Source organism: Heterostelium album, assembly GCF_000004825.1.
Source record: "Heterostelium album PN500 unplaced genomic scaffold PPL_scaffold2, whole genome shotgun sequence".
Classification (NCBI taxonomy): domain Eukaryota; phylum Evosea; class Eumycetozoa; order Acytosteliales; family Acytosteliaceae; genus Heterostelium; species Heterostelium album.
In genome coordinates, this window is record NW_008805064.1 from 1,729,283 (window position 1) to 1,751,376 (window position 22,094).

A 22,094-nucleotide genomic window follows, 5' to 3' on the forward strand; every position below is an offset into this window, starting at 1 on the left:
CATCCTTAGTAATATTTTGGATAACAAGTTTGGTGAAATTCATAAAGTGTCCACTGAACATCTGAATTTGTTGCAAATTGATTTTTCCAATGCCAAATGTGGTGATCTGATGCTGGTCGCACAGTATACTCTTGTATGAATGAACGCTACTCAAAGGTAGAATCAACTTCTTGATGGAACTAGATATTAGTTCCGATGAGAAAGCCAGGTCTTTTTTGATGAGAGATTCCGAGAGATCGAGTGAAGTCAGTTGTGGTAATGTTTTTAATAATGGAAATACTTCGAGGTTGGTAATCGATATTTGGTTGAGTGTCAATGATTCGATATTCGGCATGTATTGGACGATCGATTTATATTGTTGTGTTGTGAGAGTACCAAATTTGAATTCGCCACTGTTAGCCACTAAACAAAGATGTCTGACATTGTTGAAGATCAGTCCCAATTCAATCGAAGAGGATTTCTTGATGATTTCATTGAAGATTTCAGATGATAACGTGAGATCACTGATATTCTTGAGTACTGAATGTGGATTCAAAACACTTTTCTTAAACTGTTGTGCAAGAAGAGATATAGGTTGCTTCTTGGATTTTTGATGGAAATATTTGATACGACTGAATAACGATGATATTAGCTTGAAGAACTCTCTGGAAACCAGACTGATCGAGAGAAGCCATCGGTACTTGTTACGTAGATGATCAAAGTCCAACCAAAAATCGATATCTTCATGCCAAAGATCACGAATGATTCGATAGATGATCAGTGTTGGCAATCGATATTCAACAGTTCCACGATGATATTGTTCGATTGAATTGTCTGTAACTAATGTTGATTTGATATCATTGATATGTTCTTGATATTCCAATATTGAATCGATTAGAACATCTTTCTTTAATTTATTATGTTTTAATGAATATTTAACCATTAAACTAACCAATTCATCTCTTTTCAATTTCTTAAGTTCATCTCTGTTATATATTTGTTGTTTATCTAATATCTCTTTTGTTGTCATCGTTTAATACAAAGTATAAAAACGATAAAATAGATTAATATAGTTGTTTTTACAAAAAAAAATCTGGTGGGACCAAAAAAAAAAAAGGAAAAAAAAAAAATAAAATATATGTATTTTTCTAAAAGTTTCCCATCCATCGTGTTTTAATGAATATTTAACCATTAATTTAACTAATTCATCTCTTTTTAACTTGCTAAGCTCATATCTTTTATATATTTTTGGTTTATCCAATATCTCTTTTGTTGTCATCTTTTAAACTGTTAAAAAAAAAACTTAGAAACTAAAAACTTCTTTTTTTTACAAAAAAATCGGTGCTAAACAATTTATGTTAATCATTGTTGAACTAAAAAATAATCTAATTTATTCTTTCTTTGGTTCAATTAGTATACCTGATCATATATATAAGTAAGATATAATTATGTAAATAATTTTGAAGATTCTTTTTTGGTCAAGAATTTAGATTAAAGTTGTTTTTTTATTTTATTTTAAATTAATATTGTAAATTAAATTAATCACTGTCACTATCACTATCACTGTCGCTTTCGCTGCTCGACGACGATGAAGATGAAGACGATGAGGATGATGAATCTTTCTTTTTAATAGAAACGACGTCGGCTTTAGTATCTTTTTCACTTTCACTGTCACTGCTATCGCTGCTGCTGCTGCTGCTACTGCTACCACCTTCATCATCACTCTCACTGCTACTGCTATCATCGCTACTACTGCTATCGTCATCTTTTGCACCACTATCTTTCTTTTCTTCTTCACTCTCGGAGGATGATGAAGAATCATCACTATCGGAGGATGAAGAATCTGACTCGGCAACTGTCTTTGTATTTGTTTTCTTTTCACTTTCACTTTCACTTTCACTGCTACTATCACTATCACTATCACTACTGCTATCACTTGATTTCTCAGCATCACTTTCATCACTACTATCACTGCTATCTACTTTCTTTATTGGTTTTAGCTCTTTAACTTTAACTTTATCTTCACTTTCACTGCTACTATCACTATCACTATCACTACTATCGCTGCTGCTGCTGCTGCTTGAGTCTGATGATGAAGAATCTGAATCTGAATCTGATTTATCTTTTGACTCTTTCTTTGTCTTGGCTTTAGCTTTACTATCACTATCACTATCACTACTATCGCTATCACTGCTACTTGAACTACTATCATTGTCACTGCTGCTGCTTGAGTCTGATGATGATTCTACTTTTTTCTTCTTATCTTCTTTTTCACTTTCTGATGATGATGAAGATGAAGATGATGAGCTGTCACTATCACTATCACTATCATTACTATTCTTTTTATTACTCTTTACATCTTGCTTAATATCTGATTTCAATTGTTTATTACTATTATTCTCTTTATCGTTGTTTGATTCTTTCTCTTTTGTTTCTAATTTTCTTTTATTATCATTATTATTTGTTATACTATCATTGTTATCTGGTTTACCGTTATTATTATAATTATTACTGTTTTTATTATTATTGTGATTTGAGTTATTATGATTACCATTTCCATTGCCATTACTATTATTACTATTATTATTTCCATTATTGTTATTCTTGTTATTGGCTTGATATTTAGGTCCTTTATAGTATTTACCCATGACTTTCTCTTCCTATAAATTAATAAAATGATTAGTAATCATTCTAAATATTTCAAACATGTTTGATGTTCACTTACTTCAGTCATACAAACACTGTGTTTAGTGTAGTCTTGATTTGAGAATCTCTCACCACATTGTGTACATGAATATGATGCAAATCTACACTTCCATGTATGTGTTGAAACTTGTGCTTTCTTTAAGACATGTCCACATGAATCACATGAAAAATGAGGCATTTTATAAATATATATCTATCTGTTTAGTATAATAATTAAATTATAATAATAATTATAAAGAAAATAAAAGAATTTCTAAAATGAATTGAATAATAAAAAAAAAAAAAAAAAAAATGATTAAAAATAAAATCAAAAAATCATGAAAATTCAAACTTTCGTTCGTTTCAATCAAACAATGAAAAAAAAATACTTTATTTATTTTAATTTTTTTTCATTTTTGTTTTTTTTTATTTTTACGAACGACTTTTTTTTTTTTTTTTTTTTTAAATCATCAAATATTTAATTTTTTGATTAAATATATATCTTTTTTTTTTTTTATATATCTATATCTATTTCTTAATTTAATAAATAAATAAGGTGTTTTTTTTTTTAAGATATTTTTTTTTAGATTCTCTTTAGATATAGATAGATAGATAGATATAGATTAGATAAGAAGAAAAGATAGAGAGATATAAGGATGAGTGAAGAATTAAGACAGTTGGTTACACCACATATAGACAGTTATGACTTCTTCGCTGAGAAAGCGTTGAGTATAATTGTGGCAGGATTGCCACCTGTCTACATCAACAACAGAGCAGAGAATGCCGACTCCACTCAGAAGCACTGGCGTCTGAAGTTCAAGGATGTCACAATTTCAAAGCCAATCAAGTCTGACAACCGTCAACTCTTCCCAACGGAATCACGTCAGTCCGGTACTAGCTACTCCGCGCCAATGGTTGGAACCGTCGCGCTCCTAAAGTCGCCAACTTCCGACGAGGAGCACGAAACCTACAACGTTCAACTCGGTAACATTCCGGTGATGGTCAACTCGTCGCGTTGTCACCTGCGCGGACTCACTTCGGCGCAGCTCGTCAAGAACCACGAGGAGGAGCTGGAGGTCGGTGGTTACTTTATCATCAACGGTAACGAGAAGGTAATGAGAATGCTGGTGGCGAACAAGGCGAATCACCCGATTGCCCTGACGCGTCAGGGTTGGACCAATCGTGGTCCAGGTTACACCAAGTTTGGTGTGACACTGCGTTCGGTGCGACCCGACCGTAGTTCGCTCACCAACAATCTCCACTATATCTCTGACGGTCAAATCACCTTCCGTTTCTACTTTAGACGTCAGGAGTACTTCATCCCGGTCACCCTCCTGCTCAAGGCGTTGGTGGACACCACCGACAAAGAGATTTTCACACAGATCGTGCAGGGTGACTTTGAGAACACCTTCTTGACCGATCGTGTCGAGCTGACACTGCGTGAACAGAAAGTGAAAGGACTCAACACAAAGGATGAAATTCTCGACTACATTGGTTCGCGTTACCGTCACAAAGCCAACCTGCCAGATTCCTTCACCAACCAACAGATCGCCGAGTACATGATAGACAATTTCTTCTTAGTACATCTTCCAGATTATAGAGATAAATTCAATATTTTAATGTAAGCAAATTGAATATTATTTTTTATTAGTTCATACATTTATTGACAATTATCATCATCATCATCATTATTACTATTTACACAGTGTTATGATTCAAAAGTTATATGCAGTTGTACAAGGAAAGAATGGATGTGACAATATCGATGCAACTAGTTTCCACGAAGTTTTACTTCCAGGTCATATTTTTTTCAACTATTTTAAGAGAGAGATTGACCGAATATCTCGAAGTGAGTCGAGCCATGTATTTAAAGGCAATCAATGCACAAAAGACAATCAACGAAGATCTTGCATTCAAGAAAGCATTCGATAGATCACTCAATATCGGTGAGAAATTTAATTATTTCTTGGCAACCGGTAATTTAGTTTCATCATCCGGTTTAGATTTACAACAAGTAAGTAGTAGTAACTTATTATTATTATCTTCTTAACTTATAATATTATATATATTAATATTTTATTTCTATTATAATAGACTTCTGGTTTCGCAATTATTGCAGATAAACTTAATTTCATTCGTTATATTTCACATTTTAGATCGATTCATAGAGGTGCTTTCTTTGCAACAATGAAAACAACCAGTATTCGTAAATTGATGCCAGAATCTTTTGGTTTCCTCTGTCCAGTACATACACCAGACGGTGCTCCATGTGGTCTACTTAATCATTTGTCCGCCAACTGTATAGTAAGTAACATTTAATTTAGAGAATTCTTTAAATGATTTGTTCATTCAATTTTCTAATAACAACAATTCAATCATCTATTGTTATTATACTCAGATCACAAAAGATCCATCTCAAGATGAAAAATCAAAGGAAGGTGTTAGATTGTTACCTTCATTTTTAATGGCACATGGTGTCACTTCGATCGATGTCACTACAAATTTCCAACCGAATTCACTACCGGTTATGCTCAATGGAAAACTGATCGGTAGAATCAACGATGGTTTGGCACAGGATTTGGTAGATCTTCTGCGTTATCTCAAGTCGACAGGCGATGAAAAAGCCGTACCTCAGACAATGGAGGTTGCCTACGCACCCAAAGAGCAATCCAAGGGTGGACAGTATCCAGGTATCTTCTTGTTCACCACTGGCGCACGTTTCATGCGTACCGTTATCAATTTGAAGTCCGGAAAGAACGAGTTGATCGGTCCACAAGAGCAACTCTACATGAATATCTCGATTATGCCAGAGGAAGTTCGTGACTCGACCACTCACTGCGAGTTGTCGCCAACCGCCATGTTCTCGGTCGAAGCCAACTTGACTCCGTTCTCCGACTACAATCAATCGCCAAGAAATATGTATCAATGCCAGATGGCTAAACAGACTATGGGTACCCCACTCCATTCCTACGCGTATCGTACCGACAACAAACTCTACAAAGTTCAAAACATCCAACGTCCGATTGTCGCCACTGAGAATCAATCGAAATACCGCATCAATGACTATCCACACGGTTGTAACGCTGTGATTGCTGTCGTCTCCAACACCGGTTACGATATGGAGGACGCTATGATTATCAACAAGTCTGCGTTCGAGCGTGGATTCGGTCATGGATCGGTCTACAAGAATGAATTCGTAGATATCGATGAAGGTAAATCGCGTCTGGAAATGGGTAAAACCTCTATCTCTCGTCCGAACTACACCTCTGACAATTTGGATCAATGGATTGACCGCGACGGTCTTCCCTATATCGGTCGTCTCATCAAGCCTGGCGAACCATACTACACCGTGTTCTCAACGATCGAGAACAAACAGGTCACAAAGAACTACAAGGGTAAGGAGGATGCCTGGATCGAAGAGATTATGATTCTCGGTGGATCCACTCAGGTTCGTGCATCGACGATGATCACCAAATTCGTAGTGAAGCTGCGTTTCGATCGTAACCCGGTGATCGGTGACAAATTCTCGTCGCGTCACGGTCAGAAGGGTGTCCTCTCACAGCTCTGGCCAGAGATCAACATGCCATTCACCGAATCCGGACTGAAACCCGACGTCATTATCAATCCAAACGCTTTCCCATCACGTATGACCATCGGTATGTTGGTGGAGATTCTCGCGGCCAAAGCCGGAGCGATCCACGGCAAGTTCCAAGACGCCACAGCATTCCGCTTCAACGAGAAGAATTCGGCCGTCGAGTTCTTTGGTGAACAACTGAAACAAGCCGGTTTCAATTACTACGGTAACGAACCGATGTACAGTGGAACGACCGGTGAGGAATTCCACGCCAATATATTCTTTGGTATCTGTTACTACCAGCGTCTGCGTCATATGGTCAAAGACAAATACCAGGTGCGTGCAACTGGTCGCGTCAACAACATAACACGTCAGCCGATCAAGGGTAGAAAGGTCGGTGGTGGTATCCGTTTCGGTGAGATGGAGCGTGATTCACTCTTGGCACACGGTACATCGTTCTGTTTGAACGATCGTCTCATGAAGAGCTCCGACTATTGCAAGGCCACCGTCTGCAAGCAGTGTGGATCGACGACATCCGTTGCCATCCAGAAATCAAACTACAGCCAATTCACAAGCTCCACCTGTATCACATGCAAAACCGACGAACATTTGACCAACATTGCACTTCCATACGTTTTCACATACTTGATAGCAGAACTGGCATCAGTAAACATCAGTTTGAAATTACAAATAAAATAAAATTAAAAATAAAATAATTTAAATTAAAAATCAAATCAAAGAAAAGACACCTTTTTTTATCTTTATTGAATCAAATTAAAATGTAATAAAATTAATCAATAAAATTCCTTTTAAATGTTAACAATTGGAATTATTTATTTTTTTTTACGAAAATAAATACGATTTAAATTTATTTTAAATCAAGCACCCTTTCCCCTTACTAAAGTTTTCAATGAAAAATTTTTTGTTTGAAATAATAAAAAATAAAATTAAATCTTTTTTTTGGGAATGATTTGATTGCTTTTAAAAAAAAATGTTGTTTTTATGATAATCACGTGATTGATTGTTACTGTTATTTTTGTTTTAATTTTATTATTTATTTTTTATTCTTTAACTTATTATTATTTTGTTATTTTTGTTTTAATTTTTTGAAAATATTTATTTTAATATTTTTAAATAATAAAATAAAGAAAAATGATAACTAATAGTAATAACAATATTAGTGGTCAACAACAACAACAACAACAACAACAACAACAACAACAACAACAACAGCAAATGAAACCACAAATAACATATAAGAAATCAATGGATGAACAAATGAGAGAGATAGAATCGATGAACTTACTTTTGAAAGAGGAGAGAGAACGATTCGAGAAAGAGAAAGAGAAATTCGAAGAGGAGAGAAAGATCATCTTTGACAGTCTTTCAAAGTGTGTTGGCAGTGGCAGTGCAAATATCGGTAAAAACATTGCCAAAGCCATAAAGAAAGCAGAGAAACTACAGAAAGAGAAAAAAGAAAAGAAATCGATATCGCTTATCGCCAGCACAGGAAATGTAAATGGAAATATAAATGGAAATGGAAATGGAAATGGTGTTAATCTTACGGCATCAATTTTCAATGTAAATAGTAGTAATAATAGTAATAGTAGTGATAGTGAAGATAATGGATCTGTTGTCGTTGTTGGTACACCCTTCAATGTTAAACACAAGGTACATGTCGATATTGATTATAAGTGGACCGGTGAGGAATCGATCGATAAGGTATTTCAATTTCAAGAGCTGCTGGGAACTGGTTCCTACGGTGAAGTGCATCTTGCCAAACATCGTGATAACAACTATACACTGGCGGTGAAAGTCATACCTCTGAAAGATTCATCAGAGATCGAGAAAGAGATTACCATCTTGAAGAAATGTAAATCAAGTAATATCGTTTCTTATTATGGATGTAGTAACTCCGGTGATAATCTATGGGTATGTTTTATATGTTAATCAGTCAAACAAACAATATATATACTAACTAACAACAACAACAACAATGACTTGTTATAGATTTTAATGGATTATTGTAGTTTGGGATCGATTAGAGATATGTTGGAGTTGACAGAGAAGACACTGAGTGAGAAACAGATATCCGCTATTGTATTGCAAGCCTTGAAAGGACTGCATTATCTACACTCCAACCAGATCATTCATAGAGATATCAAAGCAGCCAACATTCTTTTGAATGAAGATTCCGTTGTAAAACTAGCTGACTTTGGTGTAAGTGCACAACTCGAAGATGAACTATCAAAATCAACTGAATTCATTGGTACTCGTATGTATTTGTATTTGTATAAAAATTAGATTGTTTCTTTGTCGTTGTATTAATAATAACTATAACTATGATTTATGATAATGATAGCATTATGGATGCCACCAGAAATCATACAAAAAAAACCGTATGATAATAAATGTGATATATGGTCACTTGGTATCACTATTATCGAGATGGCAGAGGGTTATCCACCCTATTTCAATATGGCACCAACACGTGCAATGCTAATGATACCAAACAAGTCACCACCTACTCTTTCGAAACCAACTCACTACTCGAAGGAATTGAATGATTTCATTGCATGTTGTTGTCAAAAGGATCCAGAGAAACGTCCATCTGCATTAGAATTGTTAGCTGTAACTATCTATCTATAGATTGTTGTTTTTATATAATTCTTTGATAGTTATTAACATAATATTGTTGTTTGATAAATCAGCATCCATTCATTCAAAATACAGCGGCTGGATCAACAGAGACTTTGAAACCACTGATTGAAGAATGCTTAAAGAAGAGAGCAAAGAAGAGGCAAGCTGCTGCTGCCGCTGTATCATTAAAAGAGAAAGGAAAAGAGAAGGAGAAAGAGAACAAGGAGAAGGAGAAAGAGAAAGAGAAGAAATCATCTTCTTCTTCATCTTCATCGTCATCGACAAAAGAGAAAGATCAAAAGTATGTTGGATCGAGCACGATGATTATTAAAGAGGATGACGAACAATCGGAAGCCGCCAGTACATTCATTATGCACGATGACGATAGTCTTATACCGGATAACGACAACGACAGTGATACCGATACCAATCAATTCGGTACAATGGTTGTACACGACGATGACGACAATGATGACGATGTCAAAAGTAACATACCTGACTTTATAGCTGCACTTAAACGTACACTAAGTGAAAGTGGTGGTATAACTAATAGTAACAATAACAATAGCAATAGCAACAATTCAAAAGTAGTAATTCCAATTACAAATACATCTACAACTACAACTTCTTCTTCAATAATAACAACAACAGCATCAGCATCAGCAGCAGCAACAGTGTCAAATTCACAAATCGCTCAATTGGAATCTACTATTGCTCAGTTAAAGAATGATGTCGCTGAGCTACAGAGTGTGTTGAAACAACATGTAACCAATGAGTTGAAACACTTTAAGAGTGAAATGGTCACAGAGATTGGTATTATGATCACCGATAGAATGATTACAGAGTTACCGACACCACCTGCTACAAAGCCATCTTCCACACCGATCAGCGGCAACGGATCACCATTCAACGTTCAACTTAAAAAGACACCTTCAAGTAATCATATCTCACCCTCACTTTCCAAACCACCTCTTCAATTAAGAAGATCACCTGTACTTTCTAGTCATACTGTAAATAGTAATTTAACAACAAATTCAACAACAACAGCAAATTCAACACCATCAAATTCAACTACATCATCAACAAATTCAAATGTAATAATACCACCTATTTCTACTACTCCTTCAAATGAACAACACCAACAACAAACACCAAAAACAACAACAACAACAACAACTAATACTACTACTTCTACTTCTACTTCAAATTCCAATTCAAATGGAAGTGGTAATAAGAGATTGTCAACAAGCTATAGACCACCTTCACGTGTAAGTAGACCACCTACACCATCTCAACAAATGAGAGCAACAGCAGCGGCATCAGCATCATCGGAACAACAAGATCCAAATGGTTCTACACCTACTAGCGATCAGAAACCCAAACCACCATCTAGACCAACACCACCGATTCCAAAGGTTTCACCTTCCATCAACAAGAGAGCACCGTCACCCTCGCCCTACAAGAAACCAGCAGGTGCAGTATCACCTCGTGCTCCACCTCCTTTGCCACCCAGTCGTAACCTACCTTCAACCCCACAGAACAGCAGCAGTAACAGCCAAGCAGTACTTGCAGGACTCAAACCAACTTCACCATCAAGCCCATATGTACCACCAAGATCAACATCATCATCCTCATCATCATCAACTAATATTAGTAATAATTCCTCATCAAATGTAAACAATCTAAAGAGAAGATCAACTACTTTAACAACGGGTGTCAATAATGGTGCCAGTGGAAGTGGTAGTAATCCAAATAGATTATCTACAACTTTAAATAGAGAGACAACCACAACTACTACCACATCTTCCTCATCATCATCATCAAAACCATCAACTATTCAACAATCTACATCTTCATCATCACTTTCATCTAATGCATCATCCACCTCTTCAAAGAGTTCTTCATCAACACCATCTTCCTTAAGGTTGAAAACAAAACAAGTTAAAGAAAAGGCAATGTCTATCTTTTCTCCAAAGAAATAACTTTATAATTATTTTAATAAATATTTATTGAAAATAGGTTTATATATATTATATCTATTCATAACAAAAGATTAGTCCAAAAAAGGAAATTATATTAGATCATGATTCTTTGCAAAAAAAAATAATAAAAAGAATGCATCGCAATTTTTGAATCAATAAAAAAAAATTGCAAAAAAAATAATCCGAAAATTTTTAATAATAACATTTGATTCACACTCAAAATTTTAACACACCCCAATTATCAAATCCATTCCATTTTTATTAAATATAATTGCACATGTGCATTCATTCAATTAATTAATTAACAATTTTTTTTATACATATTAAATTAATTAAGAAAAAAATATATATATATTGTAGAATAAAATGAATAATATTGAAGAGGATCAAAAACATCAACAAGATTCAGAGAAAAAGAATAATAATATGGTGGTAGATAAAGAAATCATAGGTAATGGACTTAATCCACCTTGGGATAGCGAGAGATCGATTGAGGTTTACAGAGATGGTTTCTATACAAAGTTGACACACGGTCTGACATTCTATCAGATATTCGAACCTGTTTCATCGACTACCTCACCAACCACTACCACCTACGAACCACGATTGATTCGATCGCTCGAAGATAAACAGTCGCCAGTAAAGAAGACAAAGGTAGTACTTTGCATGCATGGTATTACATGGTGGTCCGTTTCATTCCATCCCGTTGTTAAACCATTAATTGAACAAGGCTATACTGTTTTATTATTTGGTATGTTTGTTTCTCAGTTCCTCCTTATTTACAAACTATTTCTAATATTATTATTATTATTATTGCTTTACTAATTGATCTGCAGATTTTTATGGAAGAGGTAGAAGTGATACTCCAGATATACAATATACTTTGGATGCATTTTTGGGACAGGCAATCGATTTGATTGATTATTTAAATATAGAGAGTGTTTATCTCATTGGATATTCGATGGGTGGTGCCGTCGCTACGTTGTTTGCAGCGACACACCCACAAAGAATCATAAAGCTTCTTCTAATGGCACCGGCAATCATACCGGTAGCTGTTCCATTCATGGCGAAACTAGTGACATGGCCATACATTGGTAAATTTCTTTTTAAATTGGCTGGTGCAAAATCAATGATTAATAGATTAGATACGTATGTTTAAAAATCAATAATTCAATAGTTGATAATTATTGGTAATTGTTAATCTAACATCATCATCATCATAATCATAATCATCATTATTTATAGTGAAAGATTTAAGAATGATGTATCAGATCCATCTAAAATAGATCCAAGAATAATAGATGATTTAATTGCCAAAGTTAAATGGCAGATCAACGAAAAACCAGGTTTTTTGGACTCATTCCACAGCACACTTTATTGTATTCCCTTTTCAAATGGACAACTTCATTTACTACCAAATATTCCAACAAATTTATCAATAACCATTATTTTGGTATGTTTGTTACTTATATTTTACAAATTGATTTCTTGATCTCTTTTGTTTGAACTAATTAATTGATCATAATATATTTATTATTTTAGGGTACAAAAGATGCAATCATACCATATACGCAGAGTCAAACATTATTAAAGAATCATCTACCACAGGCAACCCTAGCGACTTTAGAATGTGGACATGCATTTTCAGTTGAAGTACCAACACAACTTACCGAAATCATAATTGATAGCTTTGCTGTTGATAAGTAACTCAAAAGATCTAGCGAGCAAGACAACGCAAGCGGACACTAATATTGTAAAAATTCATCTATACATTAAACTAAATTATTTCCTATATCTTTTTGCCTCTTTCCGTATATCACATATTTTTATTTTTATAATAATAACAAGTTTTTGGGGGAATTAAAACTGACTTCATTTTAAAAACCATTCAAAAAAAATGGCATTTTTGGTTTTTTTAAAATTAATTTTTAAATTTTTAAAAATTTTTTTGTTACTGTGATCTGATTAAGAAGTCAACAAGTTGTGTTGTGTGTAATCTATTAAATCGTCAAATCATCAAATCATAAATCTTAATATATAAAATGACCAGTATACCTGTTTGTTACAGTTGCAAACAACCTATTGTAGATGTCTGCCTATCAGCTTTCGGATTACAATGGCATCCTTATCACATTGGATGTAATATTTGTGGAAAGGTATAATAGATAGATAAGAGAGAATATTATTAGAGTAGTTAGTTTGAGAAGAGAGGAGAGGAGAATAGAAGAGGGAAATTTAAGAAATAGAGTATTTTAGCTTAGAAATAATATCAACAAAGTAAAAAAAAGACTTACACTTAATCTTTGTTGGTTTAGGATTTCTCAGATGGTTCTAGATGCGAAGAAGGACCAGACGGATTTGCATATTGTTCAAAAGATTTTCTTGATAAATTTGCACCAAAATGTTTCAAATGTAATCAAGCTATTTTGGGTCAAATCACCAATGCCCTAGGTAGAACCTATCATCCAGAGCATTTCTCATGTGAAACATGTCAAGTAAATATATATTGCAGCAGATTCATAACAGTTTACACAAAATTTTAACAAAACTCAACATGTTGTATAGATGCAACTACAAGGTAACTTTTTCCATACAGACGATAATACACCATATTGTGAGAAACACTATTATGATACCATAGGATTTTTATGTGGACACTGTGAAAAACCAATTTTATCTGGTAAATGTATTGTTATGGGAACAAAGAGATTCCATCCAGAGCATTTCTTTTGTTCATTCTGTAAGACTGCTTTATCTGGTGTAGGGTAAGTTGATCAATTATTGGAAATTTAGATTTTTAATTTATATTAATAAATTAATTTATAATAAACAGATATAAGAGACAAGGTGATAAACCATACTGTCAAGATTGTCATTTGAAGCTCTATGGTTAAACGATTAAACACATAGTCAGAAAAATAATGGAATCAAACAAGATATATTGAAAAGAAAAAGAAAAATAAACTAAACTAAAAATAAAATTGTATAATCAATCAGCCAGTCAGTCAGACATATTTATAATCTATCTATAAGCTAAGCTAAGCTAAGCTATAGCTATTTTGTTTTGTTTTGTTTTTTTTGTAAAGTTTATTCTAAAGAATGAATAATATATATATTAAATAATCTATGAATTATCGTGAATGATATTCTTTGGATATAAATATGGATGTTCGATAATGAAGTTTCTATAGTACAAGAGAACAACCATTGGTTGTCCCAAGACGATGCTAAACCAAAATATAACATTTCCAAGATTCATTCCATTCAATAAATTCTTTGTAAGTGCAATTAATACCATCTAATTAAAAAAGCAATAGTTAGTTACTCTAATGATAACAATAATAATAATAATAATAATAATAAGTCTAATAATTATTACTTACTTGACTCATAATACCAAAGAATGCCCACAACTTGATTGTGTGGAAAGGTACGCTGATAACTAGCTCGTGGAAGATGGCAGAGACAAAGAAACACATAAAGTAACCAGCGTTCTTTGAATAGCCACGTCTTCTCATTGGTGTGTAAATCATAACGACCATCCAGTGATGTACAGGCATATTCCAAGTTCTCCAGAAATAATCTAATCCAGTACTATTCCACCAATCTCTATAGAACTCACGGTCACCAAATCTTGTAAGCTCTGCACAAATATTCAAATATAAATGGAAAAATACATAGAATCCTAATAACCAAACATAAAGATTTGGTAACTAACAATAGTAATCAGAAAACTAGATGTTAATAACTAATGTAATAATAATAATATCATATCTAATATGCTTACAGATAACTTCATAATTCTCTCAATAATTCTAACGAAATCATATTGTTCCATTGGCAAGACACTGTTTTCAACAAGTGGTACCATGTATTGCTCGACCATCCAGAAAATCAAAGCTGATAAGAATAACTATAATATAGAGTTATATTAGTATTAATATTATTATCCTATTCTTATTGTTGTAAACAATTACTTACAGCTTCAACAATTCTTCTTAATAAAAACATTTTTCTAATTCTTGGTGATCTTGGATATGAAAGTTGATAAACTAAAGTTGGAATCAACATATACCAATATGTATCTAGAATATATAATCAAGCGGATCAGTTAGTTAGTTAGTTAGTTTAACAATATGTTGTTATAACATACTGGATAATGAAAGATTGTTTGGATAAACAGAAGTATCTCCGTTGAGTACAAACTTCTTGGTGTCTGGATGCATGTGGCGTTGTTTGTTGTTCTCATAGGCGTAGGAGATGATCTTCATACTGAATGTGCAGACGAGGATCATGACAAAGATACCAGATGCTGGGTTTGGTGAGAACAAAACGATCGAGGTACTTGGGATGATGACCATACCGGAGCAGTTGAGAATTCTCAACGAGTAGAACATCGAGTGTGGCAAGAGATTCTGTGAAGCGGCTTTCTCAATGAGGTAGGCCATGATGATAAAGAAGTTCAAACTCAAACCAATCATGGCACCCGGCCATCTATGCCATTCAGAGATAGCCAACAATCCCAAATCAATTCTGATACCATATGTCAAATGATTCAAAATAACCAATCTAAAACTTGTCAATATCTTGAGTTAAATAGTTAAATTGTTAGAATGAATATAGAAATGTTAATTAGAAAGTTACTTACAAGTAATAAAACCATGAGATTCAAGAAACCTCTGTAACTGGCACCCGTTGACTCACTACTGAGTATAGATGGACGGAGTGCAAACAGACCGACATCACGTGGAAGTGAAGCTGTTGTACCAAGTGCTGCTGTTGCTGCCGGTGCTGGTGCCGACGACGACAACGATACTCCGGTGGAGGATGCAACTGGTTGCTTTTCAGTTGGTGAAGTTGAAACTACACTGGCGGTGTTAAGTGGTTGTTGTTGTTGTAATTGTTGTTGCTTTTGAATTTGTTGTCTTTGTTGTTGTTGTTGTTGTTGCTGTTTGGTGTTATTTAATTTAACGCCTGGCTGTAGGTTAACACGTTGCGTTGGATGATGGTGACTATGGTGAATTCCTGTGGTGGCAGGCGGATTGTTCAAGAAGAACTCAGAGTCTGACTCTGACTCTGTGTCTGATGATACGCTGGGTGCATTGATTCTCGATTGATTACGATCCATCTTTTTGACTTCGTGTGAGATGAATCTGTTTCTGACTCGTTCAATCTCAAACTCTTTGGCATCGATATTTGACTTTTTGTTACCATTGCCATTGCTATTTCCATTGCTATTGCCATTGCCAGACGGACTCGTTGTTGTTAAAGCATCCATTTTTCAAAAAAAAAAAAGAAAAGAAAAACAAAAACAAAAAAATAGATATATATCTTTTCTCTCTGTGTCTCTCTCTATCTTGACTAAACTATCTATAGATAATTTATTTTTTGATCAAAAATAATCTTTTTTTTTATCTGCTCACACACAAAAATTGATTGGAATAAAATAGTTAAAGATCGGAATTTATTTTTATTTTTAATTTAATTTTTTTGGCTTGTTTTTGTTTTTTTTTTTAAAAATAAATGTTTTATTGAAGTGTGTGTTTTTTTGTCAATCATTTATAAAGGGGTGTGTTGATTGACTTAATGATGTTAATATATTCCTAAAAAGGTAATATTTCTTCTTGTTCTTCTTCTGCAAAAATATATGTATAACAAACTTAAGAGCATAACATAGCATTGCTAACTTTACTCTATTTGTTTTTTGAACATTTGAGCTTTATGTTTGTTCAAATATTTGAGTATTATTAAAAAAAAATGGTGTATGATTAAAAGTAGAACTAAAAAATGATTTAGTTAATATTTTCTTTTTTTTTTTTTTTTGATCAAAATTAATTCTTTGGCAAAGATATCTCAAATGAATATCAACAAAGCCAAGCCATCAAATATTCTTCATCTTTCAATTTGTTATTTTTAAATGAGGTTGCAATTTAATTTATAAATATTTTCTAACTTTCATTTTAGATTTATAATATATCTATAGATAGATTGACTTTTGTATAAGGAATGATAAATCAATAAATAAAATGGATAATCAATCAGATCGAATCGAATCACAAAGAATCTAAACAAATAACCACCACCAAATTGTTTTTATCGATAAAAACAAAAAGGATAGAAAATGATCCGAAGGTATCATCATGAATCTTGCTCCAAAGGTCCTTAACGAACTCTCTCTTGCAATTCAATTTCACTATTGTTTACTATTTTTAGATTTAAATGGGTTTGATTCTAAACAAACAACAACATCTAAATTTCAATCAAGCGTCAAACTAACCGGGTTTTTTGTTGGCTTCAATTTGCAAACATTACTACTTTTTATTACAATAAAGCCACACTGCAATATTTAGGCATAATAATTTTTATTTAATTTGCACAAAAAAAAAAAAAAAGCGAAAAAGAATACCTTTTTTTAACCAGGTCACATAATTCTTTTAATTCAAATGAATTTGTGCAATTCATTAAAGTTTTGCACATATATATTTCATCAAAATTTGATCTATTTATTTTTTTGCAAATTAATTTTCACATTATTTCACAACTTTTTTATCACCTGATAGATGATTCGTTATGATGTTTAATGCATGATGATGGGGTGATAGGTATTTAAGTGGGTGTTTTTTTTTTTTTTTTTTTTTTTCAATCTCCTAGGAGCATATTAAAATGAATTATTTATCAATTTTCAATCATATGATACCTAGGTGATGGTGCCAGCTAAACGGTTTAAAAAAGGTAATATATATTAATGTGTGTTGCGTTTAAATAGCAATCAATCTTAATTAATTTCTTTCATTTTCAAAAAAAACTAGTTATTGGTTGACAAGTAAAAGCTTAATTTACCTCACACGCACACTTATCTATCTTTACTATCTGTATATTTGTAAATCTTATCCTGTCCTATCATTATTATTGTTTAATATATAAAATAAAATATATCACCATATATTTCCTATTTAAATATTTTTTTGTTTTTACAGATAATTCATTACAGATATATTTGCTTTGTTATTGTTTTATTATTTTTTTGACATATATATAACAGAATATTCAATTAAAAATAAATATTAATATTTAAAACAAAAACAACAATAACAATACTTAACTTCATTTTTAATATTACCTCTGAGTACTAAATCCATATTTTAATATAATCAATAAATAATATTTTCTTAATAATATAATAATAATAAATAAATAAAAATGACTCAGAATTTTAAACCTAGTATAGATATAAATGTATTATATAGAATTAGAAATGGTCCACTTAAAGATTATCAAAGTGTAAATAAAATTTTAAAGAGCAATAGTTTTTTTTTTTGGAAATTTGGATCTGACTTTATCATTATTATTTCTATACCTTTAGGACATAGATGAATTTCAAAAGTTGATTGCAGACAACAGAATAAAGTATAATGAAATGTTTGATGTCGATATGAAAACTCAGAAGCGATTGACAAATGACACTGTAAAGGAGATCTGTAAGCTTGGAAAGATGCAAGTCCAACTTCTGAAAGACGATCCAAAGAAGATGTTGGCTTATCTCTATGCTTTGTTTGCTCAAATTGAATTCTCTGCGATTGCAAAGATCGTTATTCACTTTCAGTTGTTTGGTGGAACCATCCTCGAGGTTGGAACCGACTATCATCATCAGAAATATTTCAACGACATTAACAATTTCAATATTGTCGGTGGTTTCGCAATGACCGAAATGGGACATGGTTCTAACGTCAGACAGATCGAAACAACATCAACCTACGATTTAACTACCAAGGAATTCGTTATCAATTCACCATCATTATCAAGTACCAAGTTTTGGATTGGAAATGTTTCAAGTAAGTAAATATTAATTTATTATAAAAGTTGTATCCTCCCACAAGCTAATTAATATTGCTATTTAATATTTAGTGTTTGGAACTCATGTTGTTTTGTTTACTAAATTAATATTCCAAGGTCAAGATAAAGGTGTTCATGTCATTATCGTACCACTTAGAGATCCAGTAACAATGGAAGTATATAAAGGTATTCAACTTGGTGATTGTGGACATAAAGTTGGATGGAATGGTATTGACAATGGTAATATTACATAAATTTAATATTCTGTTAATTTTAAGATAGTAAATTAATAATAATATCTTTTTTTTAATAGCTTGGATTAGATTCACAAATTATAGAGTACCAAGAGAGAATCTTTTGAATAGATTTGCAACAATCACAGAGGATGGACAATATTTAACAAATATTTCATCACCAAACAAACTCTTCCAAATTACTATTTCTCAATTGGTATTTGGTAGATTGCTTTACATTTTCGGACCAACTATATTCTTAGCAATTGGATTGAAGACCGCCATTAGATATGCATTCAGTAGAAGACAATTCGGAGAAAAAGGAAAACCAGAAGAATGTATGTTTTTATTTCGAACGGAAATAGTGATAGAATTTTTATTTTAATATATATTTTTTTCAATTTATTTGTCATAGTGATTATTGATTATCCAACTCATAATAGAGTATTACTTCCAATGTTGGCTACAAACATGGTGTTTGAATTCTCTCGTAATTGGATTATCGATAATTTACAGGAATCTTCGAGAAGCGATGAGAAGCGTGAGGAGTATCACTCGATTGTCAGTGGTGTCAAAGCGATGGTCTGTGAATTCACCATCCAGTCGGTTTCTAAACTTCGTGTATTCTGTGGTGGCAACGGTGTTTCCTCGTACAATTATTTCGGTGCCATGCGAAACGATCTCGATGTCTTCCAGACTGCTGAGGGTGATGGTGCCGTACTATACCAACAGCTCAGCAAGTTCCTGCTCTCCGAGTACAAGAAGTGGTACAAGAAGCAAGGTATGACTGGTTACATCATGAAGGAGGTACAAACATTCTTGACAACCTCCAATCCGATCCACACTCACTACCGTTCGATGCCATATCTCCTATCGAATGAATTCCATCATCATGCTTTCCTCTTTAGATTTGAAAAGACCAGATCCATCGTAATCGATCATCTTAATCAATGTAAAGGAAAAGGACTTTCATTTTTACAATCTTGGAATGCTTCATGTAAGTTTTTAACAATTTTAAATATTATTTTAATAACTAACTAATTGATTTACTTTAATTTTAAATTAATTTAGTGATTCAAGTTGTTGATTTAGCTAAAACATATACACATTTATTCATTTTAGAGAATGCTCAGAGAACCATTCAAAAAGTAACAGATCCAATTACTAGACACGTTTTGAATGATATCGTTAGATTATATGCATTGTATAATATTGAACAGGATGTTGGATTCTATCGTAATTGGAATTATCTTTCATCTGGAAAGGCACTTGCCATCTCTGAGGCAGTCGGTGAACTGTGCAACACATTGAAACCTTATGCACTCTCAATTCTAGATTCACATAAATTCCATGAGGATTCATTGAATATTCCATTGGCTAAAAAGGATTTGGATTATGTTAAGCATATGGCCGATCGTGTTGGTATTCCATACAGTAGTTTATAAATAATATTATTTAAATATTTAATTTGTTGTTATCATAACAATACAAAACAAAAGCAACATAAAACAATACAAAGTTTACAATTCCAAGATATATTTCCAATTTTAAATCAAATAGTATAAAATAAATAGAATATTTTTTAATATAACAAATTATCATTATTTATAACTTGTGTGATCTAATATTAAAGGTTGTAGTTTTAAATGTTGACTAGAAGTATAAGGTGAGAGTTATACATAGTATCTAAATCTGAAACCGATACTAATTCATTCGAAACAACTATATTAGATTATACATCTTGAATTTTAAATGCTTTACCTTTGTTTCATTCAGTAGAGGGCTGCCTCGACTTTTCACTGTGAGGTTAAAGTCAAATCTTTAGAGAACTTTGATACTCGCTATAGATTTGGTAGTTAATGCAAACACCTATGACCCTCAATCTTTTTAAATACATCATATAATTGTATGTAAACTGTGTCATCTTTTGCCTCTCTATCTAGCTTAGCTCTTTTTTCATTTTCATTTTTTTTATATGATCTTCAATCAAGCTAACTCATATTTTACTCTTGGTTAACTGATCATCCACGAAGAAAAACTTCTGTCTATAAATAAATAGAAAATATATTTTTAATATAGAACAAAATAAGATAGTATTTATTTAACAATTAATCGATTTAACTGGAAATACTATAGGTTTCTTAACACATGTGGATAACCTTGCAAACATGGTGTGGGGATGTTTGCTTTTGGAGCTCGCTGATTATCTTGTGGGTTGCCTTGTGGACGATCTTCTTGCATACTTTGACTGCTGGCTTGATACCGAAGGTCTTACATGAGCTTTCCAAGTGGTGTTGGATCTCCTTGGCTGTCTTGTTAACTTTTACCAAGTGTTCAGCTTTCTAGAGTATTAATATTTTTGTTAGAATTAAATATATATGATAAACTAAGTAAATTATAATACTTGCCTTGACAAGAAAAGAACATGCTTTGCACTTGTACTTCTTGATAATATTCTTTCCTGGAATATGTGGCTTCCACTTTTGCAAGTTCTCGACAGTTTCGAAATCTTCATCTTCCAATTCAAAGTCCATTTGTTCCTCTTCGAAATCTTCATCGAACCATGAGAATTCCTCTTCGATTTGATCTTCAATCATTTCTTCAATTTCCAAACCGGATTCTTCACATTGGCCGACCTTGCAGATACGGAGTTGCTGGCAGACAACCTTTGGGTTCTCACGCTCGACAATCTTTTGGATGATGAGTGGACCGTAGAAATCAACCAAAGCAACACATGGACGAGACCATTTCGATGGTAACATAGCGCATGCCTTCTCCATAGAGTTGATAATATGCTGTTGAGTTTCATTCTTCAAGATCATAACTTCAGCACGCTTTACAATAATTTGACACAAGTCACACTTTTTAAGATTTAAGATTTTTTTTATATATTAGTTGATTTTTTATTTCTAAAGTTAATTATTATAGGTATTAAAATTTACCTTTACTCCATCGTTGGAGGCACTCGCAGTTGATGCCATAACGGCAAAGATAACTAGAAGAGATAATAATAATTTCATTGTTTTATTGGTTTGATTTATTTGATTAGATTTTATTAAATTGAATATGTTCTAAAGATCCAGAAATCTTCAATATTTATAGTTTTTTGTTGACCATATTTGCACTAGAATCTAAAATATTGAAATTTACAACAAAAATTTCATGATT

The 22,094-nt window shown here is 32.8% G+C and overlaps 8 protein-coding genes across 8 annotated transcripts; 4 read left to right on the plus strand and 4 right to left on the minus strand.

The window, feature by feature from the left end:
- Positions 1–5: 5 nt before the first annotated feature.
- Positions 6–1,009, minus strand: PPL_01993 (uncharacterized protein; the record flags this gene model as incomplete). The annotated part of the gene is made up of 2 exons (XM_020572992.1): positions 6–146; positions 281–1,009. 2 exons carry the CDS (start codon positions 1,007–1,009, stop codon positions 6–8), a joined length of 870 nt encoding a protein of 289 aa, XP_020437109.1.
- A 508-nt stretch (positions 1,010–1,517) lies between these two features.
- PPL_01994 (LYAR-type C2HC zinc finger protein) lies at positions 1,518–2,863 on the minus strand (the record flags this gene model as incomplete). Its single annotated transcript, XM_020572993.1, has 2 exons — positions 1,518–2,639; positions 2,705–2,863. 2 exons carry the CDS (start codon positions 2,861–2,863, stop codon positions 1,518–1,520), a joined length of 1,281 nt encoding a protein of 426 aa, XP_020437110.1.
- Positions 2,864–3,320: 457 nt separating this feature from the next.
- On the plus strand, positions 3,321–6,937 carry rpa2 (RNA polymerase I; the record flags this gene model as incomplete). The annotated part of the gene is made up of 5 exons (XM_020572994.1): positions 3,321–4,285; positions 4,371–4,462; positions 4,491–4,678; positions 4,759–4,968; positions 5,063–6,937. 5 exons carry the CDS (start codon positions 3,321–3,323, stop codon positions 6,935–6,937), a joined length of 3,330 nt encoding a protein of 1,109 aa, XP_020437111.1.
- A 453-nt stretch (positions 6,938–7,390) lies between these two features.
- Positions 7,391–10,860, plus strand: pakG (putative protein serine/threonine kinase; the record flags this gene model as incomplete). Its single annotated transcript, XM_020572995.1, has 4 exons — positions 7,391–8,170; positions 8,249–8,513; positions 8,601–8,869; positions 8,950–10,860. 4 exons carry the CDS (start codon positions 7,391–7,393, stop codon positions 10,858–10,860), a joined length of 3,225 nt encoding a protein of 1,074 aa, XP_020437112.1.
- A 366-nt stretch (positions 10,861–11,226) lies between these two features.
- On the plus strand, positions 11,227–13,754 carry PPL_01997 (uncharacterized protein; the record flags this gene model as incomplete). The annotated part of the gene is made up of 8 exons (XM_020572996.1): positions 11,227–11,611; positions 11,712–12,009; positions 12,106–12,313; positions 12,403–12,563; positions 12,929–13,016; positions 13,176–13,355; positions 13,426–13,625; positions 13,694–13,754. 8 exons carry the CDS (start codon positions 11,227–11,229, stop codon positions 13,752–13,754), a joined length of 1,581 nt encoding a protein of 526 aa, XP_020437113.1.
- A 230-nt stretch (positions 13,755–13,984) lies between these two features.
- dgat1 (diacylglycerol O-acyltransferase 1) lies at positions 13,985–16,138 on the minus strand (the record flags this gene model as incomplete). The annotated part of the gene is made up of 6 exons (XM_020572997.1): positions 13,985–14,158; positions 14,244–14,573; positions 14,648–14,773; positions 14,842–14,945; positions 15,014–15,446; positions 15,509–16,138. The coding sequence occupies 6 exons, from the start codon at positions 16,136–16,138 to the stop codon at positions 13,985–13,987; spliced, it is 1,797 nt and encodes a 598-aa protein (XP_020437114.1).
- A 1,922-nt stretch (positions 16,139–18,060) lies between these two features.
- PPL_01999 (acyl-CoA oxidase) lies at positions 18,061–20,371 on the plus strand (the record flags this gene model as incomplete). Its single annotated transcript, XM_020572998.1, has 6 exons — positions 18,061–18,141; positions 18,224–18,692; positions 18,766–18,933; positions 19,007–19,264; positions 19,342–19,923; positions 19,998–20,371. The coding sequence occupies 6 exons, from the start codon at positions 18,061–18,063 to the stop codon at positions 20,369–20,371; spliced, it is 1,932 nt and encodes a 643-aa protein (XP_020437115.1).
- A 197-nt stretch (positions 20,372–20,568) lies between these two features.
- PPL_02000 (saposin domain-containing protein) lies at positions 20,569–21,946 on the minus strand (the record flags this gene model as incomplete). Its single annotated transcript, XM_020572999.1, has 4 exons — positions 20,569–20,648; positions 21,202–21,268; positions 21,335–21,787; positions 21,869–21,946. The coding sequence occupies 4 exons, from the start codon at positions 21,944–21,946 to the stop codon at positions 20,569–20,571; spliced, it is 678 nt and encodes a 225-aa protein (XP_020437116.1).
- Between the last annotated feature and the right edge of the window lie 148 nt (positions 21,947–22,094).